Raw genomic sequence first — 15807 nt, 5'->3', positions numbered from 1 at the left:
ATCCAAGTCAATACCTTGCCCCCAATCCCATGTGCCTTAATTTTGCACGCTAATCTCTTATGTGGGACCTTATCGAAAGCTTTCTGAAAGTCCAAATATACCACATCCACTGGTTCTCCCTTATCTATTTTACCAGTTACATCCTCAAAAAATTCCAGTAGATTAGTCAAGCATGATTTACCTTTTGTAAATCCATGTTGACTTTGTCCGATCCTGTCACTGCTTACCAAGTGCTCTGCTATTACATCTTTTATAATAGATTCTAGCATTTTCCCCACTACCGATGTCAGGCTTACCGGTCTATAATTCCCTGCTTTTTCTCGACCACCTTTTTTGAATAGTGGGGTAACATTAGCTACCCTCCAATCCATGGGTACTGTTCCAGAGTCTATCGAGTTCTGGAAAATGACCAGCAATGCATCTACTATTTCTAGGGCCACTTCCTTAAGTACCCTGGGATGTAGATTATCAGGCCCTGGGGATTTATCGGCCTTTAGTCCCATCAATTTTCCTAACACCATTTCCCTACAAATACTGATTTCTTTCAGTTCCACCCTTTCATCAGGCCCTATGTTCCCCGGCATCTCTGGGAGGTTATTTGTGTCCTCCTTTGTGAAGACAGAACCAAAGTATGAATTTAGTTGGTCTGCCATTTCTTTGTTTCCCATTATAAATTCCCCTGATTCTGACTGTAAGGGACCTACGCTTGACTTCGCCAATCTTTTTCTCTTCACATATCTATAAAAGCTTTTACAGTTAGTTTTTATGTTCCCTGAAAGCTTACTCTCATATTCTATTTGTGTGCAGTTTATGCCCAAGGGGGCTGAGGAATTTTTAGAACAGCCCTTATTTTTGAATAGGCGGGTCAACATCGAAGGAGAGGTTTTATTTAATCAACCTTTTATAAAAGCTGGGATTATATCTGTGAAAGATGTATTATACGAGGTGATTCCAGGTTGGTTGCCGGAAGCGATAGTGAGGGACATGGTGTGGGAGGAGGATCAGGAGGTAGAAGGAAAAGCAATAGGAATCATGTATGAGAAGATTGTGAGGGCAATGCCACAGGATTGGATGGAAGAAATAAATGCGGAAATCTCCAAAGGAAGTAAAATGCATCCTGCTTTTCCAAGCTTTGTACTGGAGAAAGGGGGAGAGTTAGTCCAATTTGACAACTGTAATACTCGAGATTTCTATGAGGTATTCAGAGAATGGAGATTCAAGACACCTGCTGGTCAGGAGTTTTGGCAGAGTATATACCCACAGCTGGACTTCAACAGGATTTGGAAGGGAGTGTGGGCAAATTTTAAATGCCCAGAATGGATTGAACTGGATTTCAAATTGGCTCATAACTGGATTTTTACCATGACGGTCTTGTGCAAGATTGGACGAGTGGAGGCGGCAACTTGCCCAATGTGTGGGACACAGGATGAGACTCTGTCCCATTTACTGGTGTTATGTCCACAGGACATAAGTACAAAGTTCGACAGTTGTGTGAAGCTTTTTTGCTGGGTGGGGACCGAACAGCGAGAATGGGAATCCCGTGGGACTCAATTTTGAGATGGGGATTGCAGGAGAGTCTGCCAGAGTCTAGCGGAGCGGCAATTAATTTAATGTTCAGTTTGGCTAGATTCGTGATTGTGCAAAGAAGGAATGCTCTGTTTTTTAAGGGGAGGAGAATCAATCTAAAAGAGTATTTTAAATATAAGCTAAAAGATCATTATAAGGCTCTGTGGATGTTTTATTCAGAAAGGAATTTAAGGACAGTATTTTACAACCAATTTTTAAAGTACAATCGATTAATATATGTTGCAGGTGACAAATTAAACTTCAGGTTTTGATGTTAAAATGTGGTGGCGGAATGGCTGTGCAGAGCGGTGGAATTGATTTGTATCATACAATGTAATGATCACGATGTTGTAAATGTTCTTAATGTTCAATAAAGTATAATAAAAAAACAAGTGGGTAGCACTCTTGTCTCTGAGTCAGAAGGTTGTGGGTTTAAGCCCCACTCCAGGGACTTGAGGTTGTGGGTTCAAGCCCCACTCCAGGGACTTGAGGTTGTGGGTTCAAGCCCCACTCCAGGGACTTGAGGTTGTGGGTTCAAGCCCCACTCCAGGGACTTGAGGTTGTGGGTTCAAGCCCCACTCCAGGGACTTGAGGTTGTGGGTTCAAGCCCCACTCCAGGGACTTGAGGTTGTGGGTTCAAGCCCCACTCCAGGGACTTGAGCACAAAGAAAGCTAAGCTGACACTCTGAGGGAGTGCTGCACTGTCGGAGGTGCTGTCTTTTGGATGAGCTGTTAACCCGAGGCCCCGTCCGCTCTCTCAGGTGCATGACAAAGATCTGTCGGGCACTATTTCGAAGAAGAGCAGTGGAGTTATCCCTGGCGTCCTGGCCAATGCTAATCCCTCAACTGACATCACAAACAGATTATCTGGTCATTATTACGTTGCTGTTTGTGGGAGCTTGCTGTGCATAAATTGGCTGCTACATTACTACAGTGACTCCACTTCAAAAAGTACTTCATTGGCTATAAAGTGCTTTGGGACGTCTGGTGGTATTAGAAATGCAAGTCTTCCCGTGAGTTTGCTGTCCTACCTGACATAATGGCCCAGTAATTCGGGTCCCAATGCGTGAGTACGGACGGGGTACTCACGTGTGGGCCCGATGGAAGTGCCCGTTTTCAGGATGCACAGCGCATGCGCAGAAAACCGGCATTTCCTGTCCTCTGAACCAAGGGGTTAACAGGCGGAACGCGCGCGACGTTTCAGGCAGCGCGTGCGCGCTGAAATTCCTTTCTTTGTAAAGAGTTGCCCGTGTGTAAAGGCCTCCGGTTTTTATGCGTGAAAAAAGCAGATGTAAGTACTTAGTTTTAAAAGGTAAGTGGTCTATTAATACAATTTAGAATTTTTTTTCACAGGTTTATTATTTTTAAAGAATTTACAATAAGGTGTTTTTTTAGACCCGATTTGTTAAATTCTTTTTTTCAAAAATTTGATTAATTGGTTAAAATAGTTTTTTACAGTTATTCATAGTTCATTTATTTAGTGGGATTTAAAAAACTTTTATTCATAGTTTAAGTGCTGTTTTGGGCGCCCTGAGTTTTCATGAGTTTGACAGTTCTTACTATCAAACTCATGAATGAACTTTTGCAACCTCCCATTGGTTGCCCAGTGCTCACGTGATCCCAGCCGGCTCATCAAAATAACTACGCTTTAATTCTGTTTAAAACTACTTCACATTCTTCAAAATAATGTAAAAGTATTTAAAACTTTATAAAAGTTAGCAAAAGATTAATAAAAATACAAAAAACCTATTTAAAATGCTGCTCTGCATGTAAAAATGCTTTGCAGCTTGTGATAAAGCTTGGGGGCGTGTCCTATGGTAATGAGACCTCAAGGGGCGTGTCTCACTTACACGCCGCGCTCGAGGCCTCGCGCTGGCGGCACTCCTGGGCGCGTGACGTCAGACGCTGCCCGGGAGTAATCAACTGAAAAAAGGAATTCCACGCGTCCCGGGAGCAGAACGGCCGGCGCGCCGGGTAAGTGCACATCGGGGGCTTGCACGCACGGTAAGCCCCCGAGCCTAATTTCTGGGCCAATGTAACTCAGCAAAGAGCAAATTGACCAGAAACCTTTCTGGTCAGTAAGGCTCAGCTGACCATTACTTTAACCAGCGAGGCTATCAGTGGAGATACATGCAGATTACTCAGAGTATACAGTCCCTGCATAGACTCAATTTCTTGTTCATTTTCCCCACCATCAGAAAGACTTGCTGTGTTGCGTGTGGTCAATATGCTCCGATTGAGCATGACTCCAGAAATATTATACCTCTGGAAGCTGCTCCTAGTTCAGATTTCCAGTTTATGCCTGACTCTTTTTTGAAAAGAGAACTGTATGTTTTATTTCCACTTTATTTTGTATGAACCAGGTGTGCGCTTGTTGAATGAGAAGTACGGGAGTGAAACTAGCGAGATTTCAGGTGAACTGTGGGAGGTCATTTTCTCGGTTCCTTTACCAAGGCAGTAAGTAACCTACTTCATAAAACAGACAATATCACATCAGTACAATTCGTTAGCTGTGTCTATCCATATATATACACAACAATCCTTCCTCTTTTCCCAATAATGTTCTCCTTTCTCCCCTGAAGGGGAGACCTCCTTGGTGGGCACGATTCTGTGGGCACCACCCACCTTTCGGCACCTTGATCAAGTGACCATTTTTCCTCCGAGCCTGGCCAGTAAAAGGTAGATTTTGAGTTCTCACATGCTGCAAGTGTGCATTGGAAAAATGTTCTGTCCGTTCAATGGACAATCACAAGCAGCCTTTTTGGCAACTAAGACCTTTGCCGTGTAGTCCAGATCCTGCCCCTGCACACATCCTCCATACGTGCTCTTTCGGTATCGGTCACTGGCCAGATTGGATTTCCTCTGGGGTCAACAGCAACACCTCCACCTCCACCGGAGGTTAGGTCACTCGGCCCAGAACCTGCGACTGGCCGAGTCATCAGGGAGTCTCCTTCTGTTTCCAGTATTGGTTCGAGGGGATTGTGGAGGCGCTAGCAGCTTCTTGCACGTTTGCTGAGCTAGACCTCCGTTGTCAGATGAACCAAGGCCATTACTGGAATTTACATCGACTTGGACCCAGTACATTTTCTCTCGGGAATATAGTCAGAAAAACATTAAAGGATTATGGGGAAAAGGCAGAGGATTGAGACTATGTTATCCAATGTACTGAATTTAAAATGTTTGTTCTTATTTACAAATCCTTCCCCAGCGTCACCCTACCTGACTCCCTTTGACCATCCAACACTGGCCTCCGGTGCACTTCACCCTCCCTGCCACACACTTCACTGCCAGTGTAGAGGCTTCAAGCTGTCTTGGGCCTACTCTCTCAAACTCTTCCCCAAACCACTCTGGCCTGGCCACCTTCAAAAGCCTTCTCAAAATCTACCTCTCTGACCGTGCCTTTGGTCGACTCCTGTCCTTCTACTGCTACTAAAACCTGTGAATTCCCTGTGACACACCTTGGGGCTTTCACTGCATTCGAGTCACTTTATAAATGCAAGCAGGGTTGCCAACTCTCCTTCAGCTCATCCAAGACTCTGCTGCCCGTGTCCTAACTCGCCCCAAGTCCCGTTCACCCATCACCCCTGTGCTCGCTGACCTACATTGGCTCCTGGTTAAGCAACGCCTCGATTTTAAAATTCTCATCCTTGTTTTCAAAACCCTCCATGGCCTTGCCCCTCCCTATCACTGTAATCTCCTCCGAGAGGCGGCTCACCACCACCTTCTCTAAGGTAACTAGGGATGGGCAATAATTGCTGGCCTTGCCAGCGACGCCCACATCCCATGAATGAATAATTCTGGCCTCTTGACCATCCCCGATTATAAATCGCTCCGCCATTGGTGGCCGTGCCTTCAGCTGCCTGGGCCCTAAGCTCTGGAATTCCCTCCCTAAACCTCTCCTCCTCCCCCCTCTCCCCCTTTAAGACGCTCCTTAAAACCTACCTCTTTGACCAACCTTTTGGTCACCTGTCCTAATTTCTCCTTACGTGGCTCGGTGTCAAATTTTGTTTGATCATCGCTCCAGTGAAGCGCCTTGGGACGTTTTTTACTGTGTTAAAGGTGCCGTGTAAGTGCAAGTTGTTGTTGTATTGCCCTGGAATCTCCAGGAATTGAAGATTAATCTTCTGGACTTTGCCGAGAGCAACCCAGGAGAAAGACCACAGGGGCATCAAAAATAGTTTCAATTTCTTTGAACACTTTCATTTATTAATTAAGTTATTAAAATATTGGAGAGGGTGGGGTAAAGGCTGTTTCACTGGGCGGGGTGGCTGAAGGCGGGATGTCACGTGATGAAACCTCCGAGTCTACGCACAGAGTTGGCGGTAACTAAATGCAAGTGGTTGTTGAACATTGGAAACACTCTTGTACTTTTATGTGTGAAATCAGTGAACAAAACATAAACCATCAGAAGCCTCGATATATAAAAAGCAGGTTAATTTATTTAGTAAAAGATTTGAAAAATAGTGTCCTACATATAACAACTTTACTAATGTTCAACATATATCAAATTTTATAAACAGAAAGTGTCATGATCCCAGTTACAATCCAGAAACCACTCGTTCAATTTGCTGGTAATTCACGGTTCAGTGCCTGAACTTTTTTTTAGTACAGCACTAACAACTCTGTTTCATAGTTTAAAAAAAAACATTCTCAGAGTAAAAACACAGAAAGGAAACTTCAGAAACACTGGGATTTTTCAAACTGGTTTTCAAAAAGAACTTTAGTCGTTATAAATAGGTTACAATTCGTAAAACTCAATCAAATGAAACAGAGTCCAAGACCAATTGAAGATTAAAAGACATTTATATTACAGTCGGCAAAAAAAACATCAATGACATATTTACATTTAAGTAGAAATTCTGATGTCATAAAATTGCACAGTTAAAGTGATATATTTACAAGAGGAAGTTGGTTTTAACGTGTAGTAAATTGTACACCATTTTAAACACAACTCCACTTGTGCAAGAACTCCTGTTAAATATTCTGATATATTGTGTGAAGTTTAGAGAGAGCTCACTATTAGGAGGGTCCAGTCCACTGCATTCTGTAAAGAAAATAAGTGGCACTGGTCAAGAATTTACATTAAAAAAGTTTAGATTTAATTGAGTTTGGAAATATGGTCAACTGCGAGCATAAAGAAATGCTCACCCTTTGTAAAAATTACAACTTTAATGCAGTTTTACTGTTTATTTTAATAGCCGAGGCAGAAATTTAATTCACGAGAGAAAAACTCGCCTTCACAGTTCACCAGGAAATATTACAAGTCCAGAGGTCCAAGCGTATAACATTAACATCAGCATTCCACCCAAGGCAGCGAAGAGGTCCGCTAATGACATACAGACCTGCTCAATAAATTAATACTTGACAGTACAAGATCAAAGAAGATTCAACCAGCAAACCTTTGGAAGTTAAGAAAATCTTTGAGTTCGAGACACACTGCAGGTGGCATTCTAATATAACCCCACAGCCTCACGAGCAAACCATGAAAGTGCAAGAGTGTAGGTACACTGCAATCTCGTCATGGCCGGATGGCCCAAGCACACACAACTCAGTTTTCATGGCTTAGAATGGGAGGAAAGAAAGTGCATACAACAAAGTAGGAATGAGCGTTTAGACAGATTCGAGTTTTTGGATTGGATCCAACATTCACAAGGCTGGTGCGCAAACAGGGAAACTGCTTTAACTATATTGCCATGAACCGGATGCAAACCTTACACACCACAGTATATATTCAGCTAGACGACAGGGACTAAACACATACCTCTCCATAGTCTCTCCCCTATATTACACTCTGCAGGCATTGGATTCATCCTCTCCACTCGTCCCGCCCATGGCAAGAATCAGACCTTTTCTCAAAAGAAAACAATCTTTGCGGCCCACAACAAGCAGCGGTGAAAAGACAAAACATGATCCGCATTAAAATAAATTCATTTCTCTTTGCTGTGATCGCTGCTATAAAGACACCGGTGATGAAAAACGTTGATTGCGACACGTTGATTGCGACAATAAAACATTGTGCACGAGCAGAGACTTCTCTCTGTAAACCTGTGTCTGCCCCATTTTAAAGAATGTCTCCGTCCAAATTCAAACTGCTCTCCAAATGAGGCTCAATTTGCTGTTGGCACTCATTTCCACTGAATACTTCCACGTAAAGTTAATTTCACACAAATATGCCACAAAACAAACAGCTGAATTAGTTATTGTACAAGCATTCTGAAACTAGGCAGTCCCTGTGATTATGCAGTCAGTATCAAACAATCTACAGTGCAGGAATCGGGGACTGGTTGAGAGGAAACACGGTCGTCACTGGGCCATATTGTGGATTGCAAATGGCGACACCAAGTTACTGTGCAGTGATGGTGGAAGGAAAACAGTGAAATGTGGAAATCTGAAAAACATAAAATGCAGGAGATGCACAGCTAGTTAATGAACATCTGAAAGAGAAATAAAGTTTAATGACTTGGTTTTATTATTTATTATATTTATCATATAAATTAGGATTTGGAATGCGCTGCCTGATAGGGAGGTGGACACAGATTCAATAGTAGCCTTCAAAAGGGAATTGGATAAATACGAGAGAAAAAATTGCAGGGATCTGGGGAAAGAGCGGGGGAGTGGGACTGACTGGATTGCTCTTCGAAAGAGCCGGCACGGACTCGATGGGCTGAATGGCCTCCTTCTGTGCTGTGCTATTATAGGATTCTACAGTTGTGACCCTCCATTCGAACTTGGGGAGTTTTGTTTTGGGTCACAAGTGAAGCATTAACCCATCATTCTCTTTCACAGGCTGGTCAACAAGGCAGCGCATGCCCAGTATTTTTCTATTTTTGCTGGTCAGTGATACAGATTAGAATCCCGATGTTATTCTGAGTGACGAGAATCCAAATGTGCCTGGGGAATTTTTAAAAAAATTATAGGTTTCCTCAAAAGTGGAATATCTCATCAGGTACTTTCCGAAAGTGCATTTGGATTATACGAGGGGCAAATATCCAGACACTTGTTGAAAATGTGAAATTGTAAAGAAAGGCAATAGTAATACGAAACATCGACCCACAATAGGTAGCTCCGGGACTGCATTAAAAAAAAAAATTAATGCAAAAACTAGAGCCCCAACCACCGCACGACCGAGCGGTAAATGCTGCGTGCGGCGCCCTGCTCTGACCGCGCAAACCAGGAGAATCCCAGCTTCAAATCATCCGGCTATTCTCAGAGCATCAATCTCACCCAGTGCAACCACAAAGGGTGCAAAGATCAGCCTCAGTGCCCGTGAGCTACAGACTGAAAGTTAATGAAACAGCCGAAACTCCTGGTTCTGATAGTTAATCCAGTAACTGCTGGGATGCGCATGTATGTGGAAATTAGGCAAGGACAGAATCAGGCTGGGATGTCCCCCCGGAATATGGCTGAATAATGATGTAGAAACATAGAAAAATAGGAGGATTCGGCCCTTCGAGCCTGCTCCGCCATTCAATATGATCATGGCTGATCCTCTATCTCAATACCATATTCCCACTCTCTCCCCATACTCCTTGATGCCTTTTGTGTCTAGAAATCTATCTCCTTCTTAAATATATTCAGTGACTTGGCCTCCACAGCCTTCTGTGGTAGAGAATTCCACAGGTTCACCACCCTCTGAGTGAAGAAATTTCTCCTCATCTCAGTCCTAAATGTCCTACCCCGTATCCTGAGACTGTGACCCCTCGTTCTAGACCCCCCCCCAGCCAGGGGAAACATCCTCCCTGCATCCAGTCTGTCTAGCCCTGTCAGAATTTTATACGTTTCACCATCTATGGCTATCTACCGGAGATGCAGCTGGGTGCTGGCACTCGAGTGACTGTACACAGTACGAATCACCATGTTCAGGAGACGGGAGTAGGAACAAATGTAATGCCCGATATGTCAGTACAGTACATTCTACCAGCCCATTTAAAATCTGCCTTCACTGGGACACCTTTGATTTAAAAATAAAACAATTTGAACTTTTCTACATCAGCAACATAAACTAAAATGTATTTATGGAAGGTTAAAGCATTCAAAATAAATTAGATTTACCTTTCTCAACAGACCACCATCCTGAACTGTTCGGCTACTGAGCACGTTAAAGAATGTAAACTCAATTCGGAATTTTGTGGGCCAGTTAATTCTTCGCACTCTGTCAGCATGTGTTTCTAGTTGGACAATAAACCTGCTCCCCACGTATAAATGAACAACACCTGCAGCTTTCGGAGTTAATTAAACTGCCTGAACAAACAGGGTTTCCAATTTAGCCTCCGCTACACTACACGGTGACATTTAATTATTGCAGGATTCACACAACGTTGGTTGGTATTTGCTGAAATCCAAAAGACGAGCCAGTTTCATTCAGAATTAAGTTGCTGCTGTGAATAAGCGGATGGGATCACAGGCAGCAACCGAGAATTAAAGCACCGCCCCCTCCCAACTGTTATACACACACACACCCACGATTGAGAAGTTGTGTGTTTACCAAGATCTGCGCTGTAAAATTCTATGATTTTATGATCTGAGCGCATTCAGATTGATTTCAGAACTTATAGCACTGCACCACCTTCTAAAAACAGCAGTGTGTCAAAACCCACAATTAGTGCAGATTCCCATTTATCAATTAATTCTATTACATTTTGAACACTGAAAAAGAACCCTTAATGGTGGACTGAGAGCATCCGCACCTCACTGAGGTCAGAATGAATTCAACCACGGGCAGCATCAGTAACAACGGTAAAACCGCAAGAACCCCTGATGTGGATCCCCCCCACCCCACCCCAGTAAGGTTCAGCTTTGTTTGGTAGCTCTGTGAGGTATGGGCTAACTAGTTAGCAACGAGGCTGATAAAGACTGCAAAAACCCAGTGTGCTAGTCTTCACTTTCAGGCAAGTATCTGTGATGGACAAACCTTGGCATGCAAGCCATACTTTGATACAATCAATTCCGTCAGCCAGCAGTCTCACAACTATTGCACTAGTGTGACCAACACACTAAACGTTACAGTAAAGCAACAAGACGCTGTGAAGGCTTGGCCTTTCATACTCTGGACCGGGCACCTTTCTCATTGTGCTACGGGACATTGGCTCCACAACCATCTCTCTCTTCAGCACTGGCAGCGCTTGCTCACTATCTGTGCATTTTCTTCTTTAAGTAACCAGACCCTGCAAAACGCGACTCTTCATGGGTGATAATATTTTAAATTGTGTTCCTCTAGGTCTTGAGAGAAAGGGGCAAACAATTTGTTTGGCCCTCACGGATCGAGTACCCTCGAGCTGAACCCATGGGAACCTCACAATCAGTGACTCTAATCGACACGAGACCAACTTGCTTCACATTCAGATCTCAATATACCGAGAACATGGGACCAAACAGCCAGACTGTGTTACAAGCAGCGGCTTAAGTGCATTTCGTCAATAAATACTGGAAGCTGCAGAAGCAAAATTGAGGGACATATTATCCTTTCATGATTGGCCTTACTTCTTTTTGTTCTGTTATCTCAAAACTTTACACGGTTTAATTTTTTTTATAATAAAACAGAAATATTCACATTATACTCTTTAATCCTCAAAGAATATATGATGTACTTCATTACTTCTGACTATCAAAGACAAAACCAAGTCCTTTAAGCAATAATGAACACAGTGTGCTTACATCAGGTCAGGAATCACTATAGCATGAAGGCAAAACTGCACAAAAAACCCCGAATACACGCACCAGGGGAGCTCAGTGTTGGTGTCGGATCACAGGTTCTTCATTACGATGGTGTAAAAACAGGGCTTTAAATAGGGGGAAAAAAAACACCGGGAAGAAAAAAGGGCAGCAGGAGGAGAGAACTCGAGTTTGTACAGAACATCTGGCCGAGAGCTCAGCGGGTGTGAGCGTGTCTGGGAGAGGCGGAGGGACATCCCGCCGGCAACTACTGTCTGAGCGCTTGAAAACCGTTTCAGGAACTGATCCATATTTCAGTGCATTACTCGAAGCACAGAATAATTTGGAACAATTGAAGCAAACAGCAGGCTTCTCTGTCCTTCCGACATATTTCTTTGAAGCCTTTTGATACGACACACACGCTTGATAAAGATCACTGAACGTCTTAAAACTAAATTAAGATCATGTTCGAGCACCAAACGCTGCAACAATATCGATATGCCCCCCGAGCTGGCTTGTCTGTATTTGGTACTTTCAAACATTTGACTTGATGTCTTCTGTACCCGTTGTTAAAACCTCAACATTTACCAAATAAAAAGCAAATGGCTGGGGGAGGGAGGGAGAAGAGTTTCTGTTTGACTGTCCAAGGCACACAGGCAAAACCCATTCTTGTGATGTGTAGGAATGCTCTTTGCAATGTTGCAGTTTAAAAATATTAAAGCTGGATTTCACAGGCAGAACGTAGCGCCTGAAGATGCCATTCCACTCTTAGTAGTCCTCCGCATCAGTCAGCTGGCTTTGCTTCTTCCTCACGTTCCAGTGCAAACAGTCGGCCAGGCTCTCGAACCAGTCATTCACCGGGTCCCTGAAGCAGATCGATGGGACCGGGTAGCAGGAGGTAGTAATGGTAATACTGCAAGAAAAAGCAAGTTCATATCAACATGTACAAACTGCTCTTTTCACACCGCCCCACGCTCACCCCCCACCCCACAAACACATCTTGGCTTACATTACTCTTCAGAACCACCCTTCTCTTGCACCATCCTCCTCCACTCAAGCAGCCTGGCTTGGCTCCTGTCACCGTGAGCTACACTATCTGTGCTGGGAGTGAGCTCATTCGATGCTACAATGAGGCACTGATTAGTAGCAGCTCCAACTGGTGCCAAAGCCCACCATTGTACAAATGTAGGTTATCAGGAGCTTAAAAACTACAACAATCATCTGCGGAGGAGGCCGGGAAATAGAGGAGAGATTTTATTGATTGAAATAAAATTGATAAATTTGGAGAAGTCTACAAGACCCAGCTGGAACAAAACTGTATCAATAAAAGTTTCCGTTAAATCTTTCACAAAATACAACAATGTCACTCATGAGTTACACGGGTTCCTTCACTCAGAATTATTATATTCAACACCTCCTATGTTGTACCCTTCTACATAGACTCAGATTGTAAAAGTGTCAGCTCTGGCTCAGTGGGCAGCACACTCACCTCCGAGTCAGAAGGTTGTGGGTTCAAGTCCCACACCAGGGACTTGAGCACAAAATCTAGGCTGACACTCCCAGTGCAGTGCTGAGGGAGTGCTGCACGGTCAGAGGTGCTGTCTTTCAGATGAGACGTTAAACCGAGGCCCCGTCTGCTCTCTCAAGTGGACGTAAAAGATCCCACGGGCACTATTTCGAAGAAGAGCAGGGGAGTTCTCCCCGGTGTCCTGGGCCAATATTTATCCCTCAATCAACATCACTAAAACAGATTAGTCATTATCACATTGCTGTTTGTGGGAGCTTGCTGTGCACAAATTGGCTGCCCCGTTTCCTACATTACAACAGTGACTACACTTTGGGAAAAAAAGGACTTCATTGGCTGTAAAGCGCTTTGGGACGTCCGGTGGTCGAGAAAGGCGCTACAGAAATGCAAGTCTGTCTTTCTTTCGTGCGGTGTCACCAGACCAGTAAGCTCACTGTATGGGAAGTTGAAACCACCGTTTAATCCACTCCGGACAAAGTGAGGACGATTTGCCTTCACAGTGACCGTCATCAGGTGCACCCAGCGTCTCCTGCTTACCTGTCACCGTGACAGATCTCTTGTCGCTTCCGTCCATCAAATGAAACCCACGCTGTATTCCGGGCATCGGGCGACAGCATGATCTGTAAATGTAAGCCCAGGGTTTAGGACCAAGTTGTACCTGGGCCACATCCACAATATCACATTGGGTCAAATCTTAAGTGTTGGGTGAAAGTGGGCACTGACTGGTGCGCAGTACCAGACAGACCACCCAACGTGTTCAAGACCATGTAAAATGTAATCCAAATGAGGCGAGGATACGTCCAGCCATCTTATATGCTGAGTAATTAAAAAAGTATAACTTGCCAAGCAGAAATTCAGAACTTGGCTCAAACTCGGTTTGGCATCTGAATGTAATCTTTGCACAGTGCAAGATCAAAATATTGGGCCCATTTTGGCAATAGTTTTACTTCAGTCGTGTACAATTTGAGGGACGCTAATTCTTTGCTACACAACTCCGAAAAGGCCAGAGGACATCACAGGACCCAGTCCCCTGGCTGATGGTTCCCTAACATTCCCAAGATGGGCAAGGGATCTGTTGACATCCACAACATATCTTGCAAAAGATTTCTACACCAATCCCGGGTGGTGCAATTCGTTGCCTGCCAACGGAAATCTTACAGGACAAGTCCTGGGAGGTACTGAAAATATTTCAATAATCACTTTCCAAAGGGCATCTCCACCGCACGTTACTGAGCAGCCTGGCAACAAGCTTGGGCCTCTTCTCTCAGCTCCATGGTGTCAAAGCAGGCAGGACAGTTAGCCCAAGGCAAAAAAATGATACAATGGGGAAATGTTTATACTGAAGCCCCGCCCACACTAAAATCTGCCCTGCTCCTTTCTCACCTACGGTTCACTCTAGTGTCAGCTGTGGCTCAGTGGGCAGCACTCTCGCCTCGGAGTCAGAATGTTCAAGTCCCACTCCAGGAGACGTGAGCACATAAAGCCAGGCTGACACTGCAGTGCAGTGCTGAGGGAGCGCCGCACTGTCGGAGGGGCAGTACTGAGGGAGTGCTGCACTGTCGGAGGGGCAGTGCTGAGGGAGCGCCGCACTGTCGGAGGGGCAGTACTGAGGGAGTGCTGCACTGTCGGAGGGGCAGTGCTGAGGGATTGCTGCACTGTCGGAGGTGCCGTCTTTCGGATGAGACATTAAACCGAGGCCCCGTCTGCTCTCTCGGGTGGATGTAAAAGAGCAGGGGAGTTCTCCCGTGTCCTGGCCAATATTTATCCCTCAATCAACATCACTAAAACAGATTATCTCTTTGTGGGAGCTTGCTGTGTGCAAATTGGCTGCTGCGTTTCCTACATTACAACAGCGACTACACTTAAAAAAGTACTTCATTGGCTGTAAAGTGCTTTGGGACATCCTGAGGTCGTGAAAGGCGCTGTATGAATGCAAGGCTATCTTTCTTTCTGTATATTGAATATTTTTATTTAAGAAATGATCGCTGAAGACTGGTTTGCACAAGTCCCTGAGCTGAGCTAACATGCCCAACATTGCGACACTGGCAATTCTCTGTGGACGACCATGTGTAGTGGGCAAACAGGAGACTCGAGAAACCGCCAAAGCAGAGCCAAGATGGTTGCAAAATTTTCATAGTCACGACTGAAAACCTTTTTTCAGTTGCTTGCAATGTAGAAACGACCTGGGGAGTTTTACAGTAAAATAACCAGGAAGATGAAGTTACCTGGAGTTCCACTCCTGCTGGAACGACGATCGGTCTGAAGGATAAGGAATGTGGGCAGATGGGGGTTATCATTATGGCAGGAACGTTGGGGTGAATCATGGAAGCTCCGGCGGCTGCAGCGTATGCTGTGCTCCCTGTCGGGGTCGAGACAATCACCCCTGCAGGAGTAAAGATCCAGCTGCATTAGGTTCTAAAACCACAGAGCGACTGACCTCTCCGCCCCTGCCTCAGCTCATCCGCTGCCGAAACCCTCATCCCTGCCACTGTTACCGCCAGACTCGACAATTCCAACGCACTCCTGTCCGGCCTCCCAGCTTTCACCCTCCGTAAACTTCAGCTCATCCAGATCTCGGCTGCCCCCGTGTCCTAACTCGCACCCAGTCCCGTTCACCCATCACCCCCTGTGCTCACTGCCCCGTGTCCTAACTCGCACCGAGTCCCGTTCACCCATCACCCCCTGTGCTCGCTGCCCCGTGTCCTAACTCGCACCGAGTCCCGTTCACCCATCACCCCCTGTGCTCGCTGACCTACATCGGCTCCCGATTAAGCAACACCTCGAATTTAAAATTCTCATCCTCATTCTCAAATCCCTCCATGGCCTCACCCCCCCCCCTCATTATCTCTGTAACATCCTCCAGCCCCACAACCCTCCGAGATCTCTGCGCTCCCCCAATTCCGGCCTCTTGCGCATCCCCGATATTAATCGTTCCACCATTGGCGGCCGTGCCTTCAGCTGCCGAGGCCCTAAGCTCTGGAATTCCCTCCCTAAACCTCTCCGCCTCCCTTAAGACGCTGCTTAAAACTGACCTCTTTGACCAAGCTTTCGCTGCCATGATAGCT

General features: G+C 45.0%; 1 protein-coding gene and 1 long non-coding RNA gene across 2 annotated transcripts in view; one reads left to right on the top strand and one right to left on the bottom strand.

The window, feature by feature from the left end:
• The first annotated feature begins 2719 nt into the window (after positions 1-2719).
• On the top strand, positions 2720-10874 carry LOC147100902 (uncharacterized). The gene is made up of 3 exons (XR_015073584.1): positions 2720-2878; positions 3930-4023; positions 10784-10874. It is a non-coding gene; the product is annotated as an uncharacterized LOC147100902 (long non-coding RNA).
• Positions 5982-15807, bottom strand: part of nadka (NAD kinase a) — a 170113-nt gene continuing 160287 nt past the window's right edge. The window contains 3 exon segments of the mRNA XM_085967491.1: positions 5982-12130; positions 13280-13362; positions 14968-15125. Coding sequence (XP_085823617.1) covers positions 11986-12130; positions 13280-13362; positions 14968-15125 — 386 coding nt within the window. The 3' untranslated portion in view covers positions 5982-11985.

Source organism: Somniosus microcephalus, chromosome 25 (assembly GCF_052327205.1).
Source record: "Somniosus microcephalus isolate GS21.2 chromosome 25, FLI_Smic_1.0, whole genome shotgun sequence".
Lineage (NCBI taxonomy): Eukaryota > Metazoa > Chordata > Chondrichthyes > Squaliformes > Somniosidae > Somniosus > Somniosus microcephalus.
The sequence above is the reverse complement of the archived record's forward strand: the minus strand, read 5'-3'. Positions and strand labels throughout refer to the sequence as shown.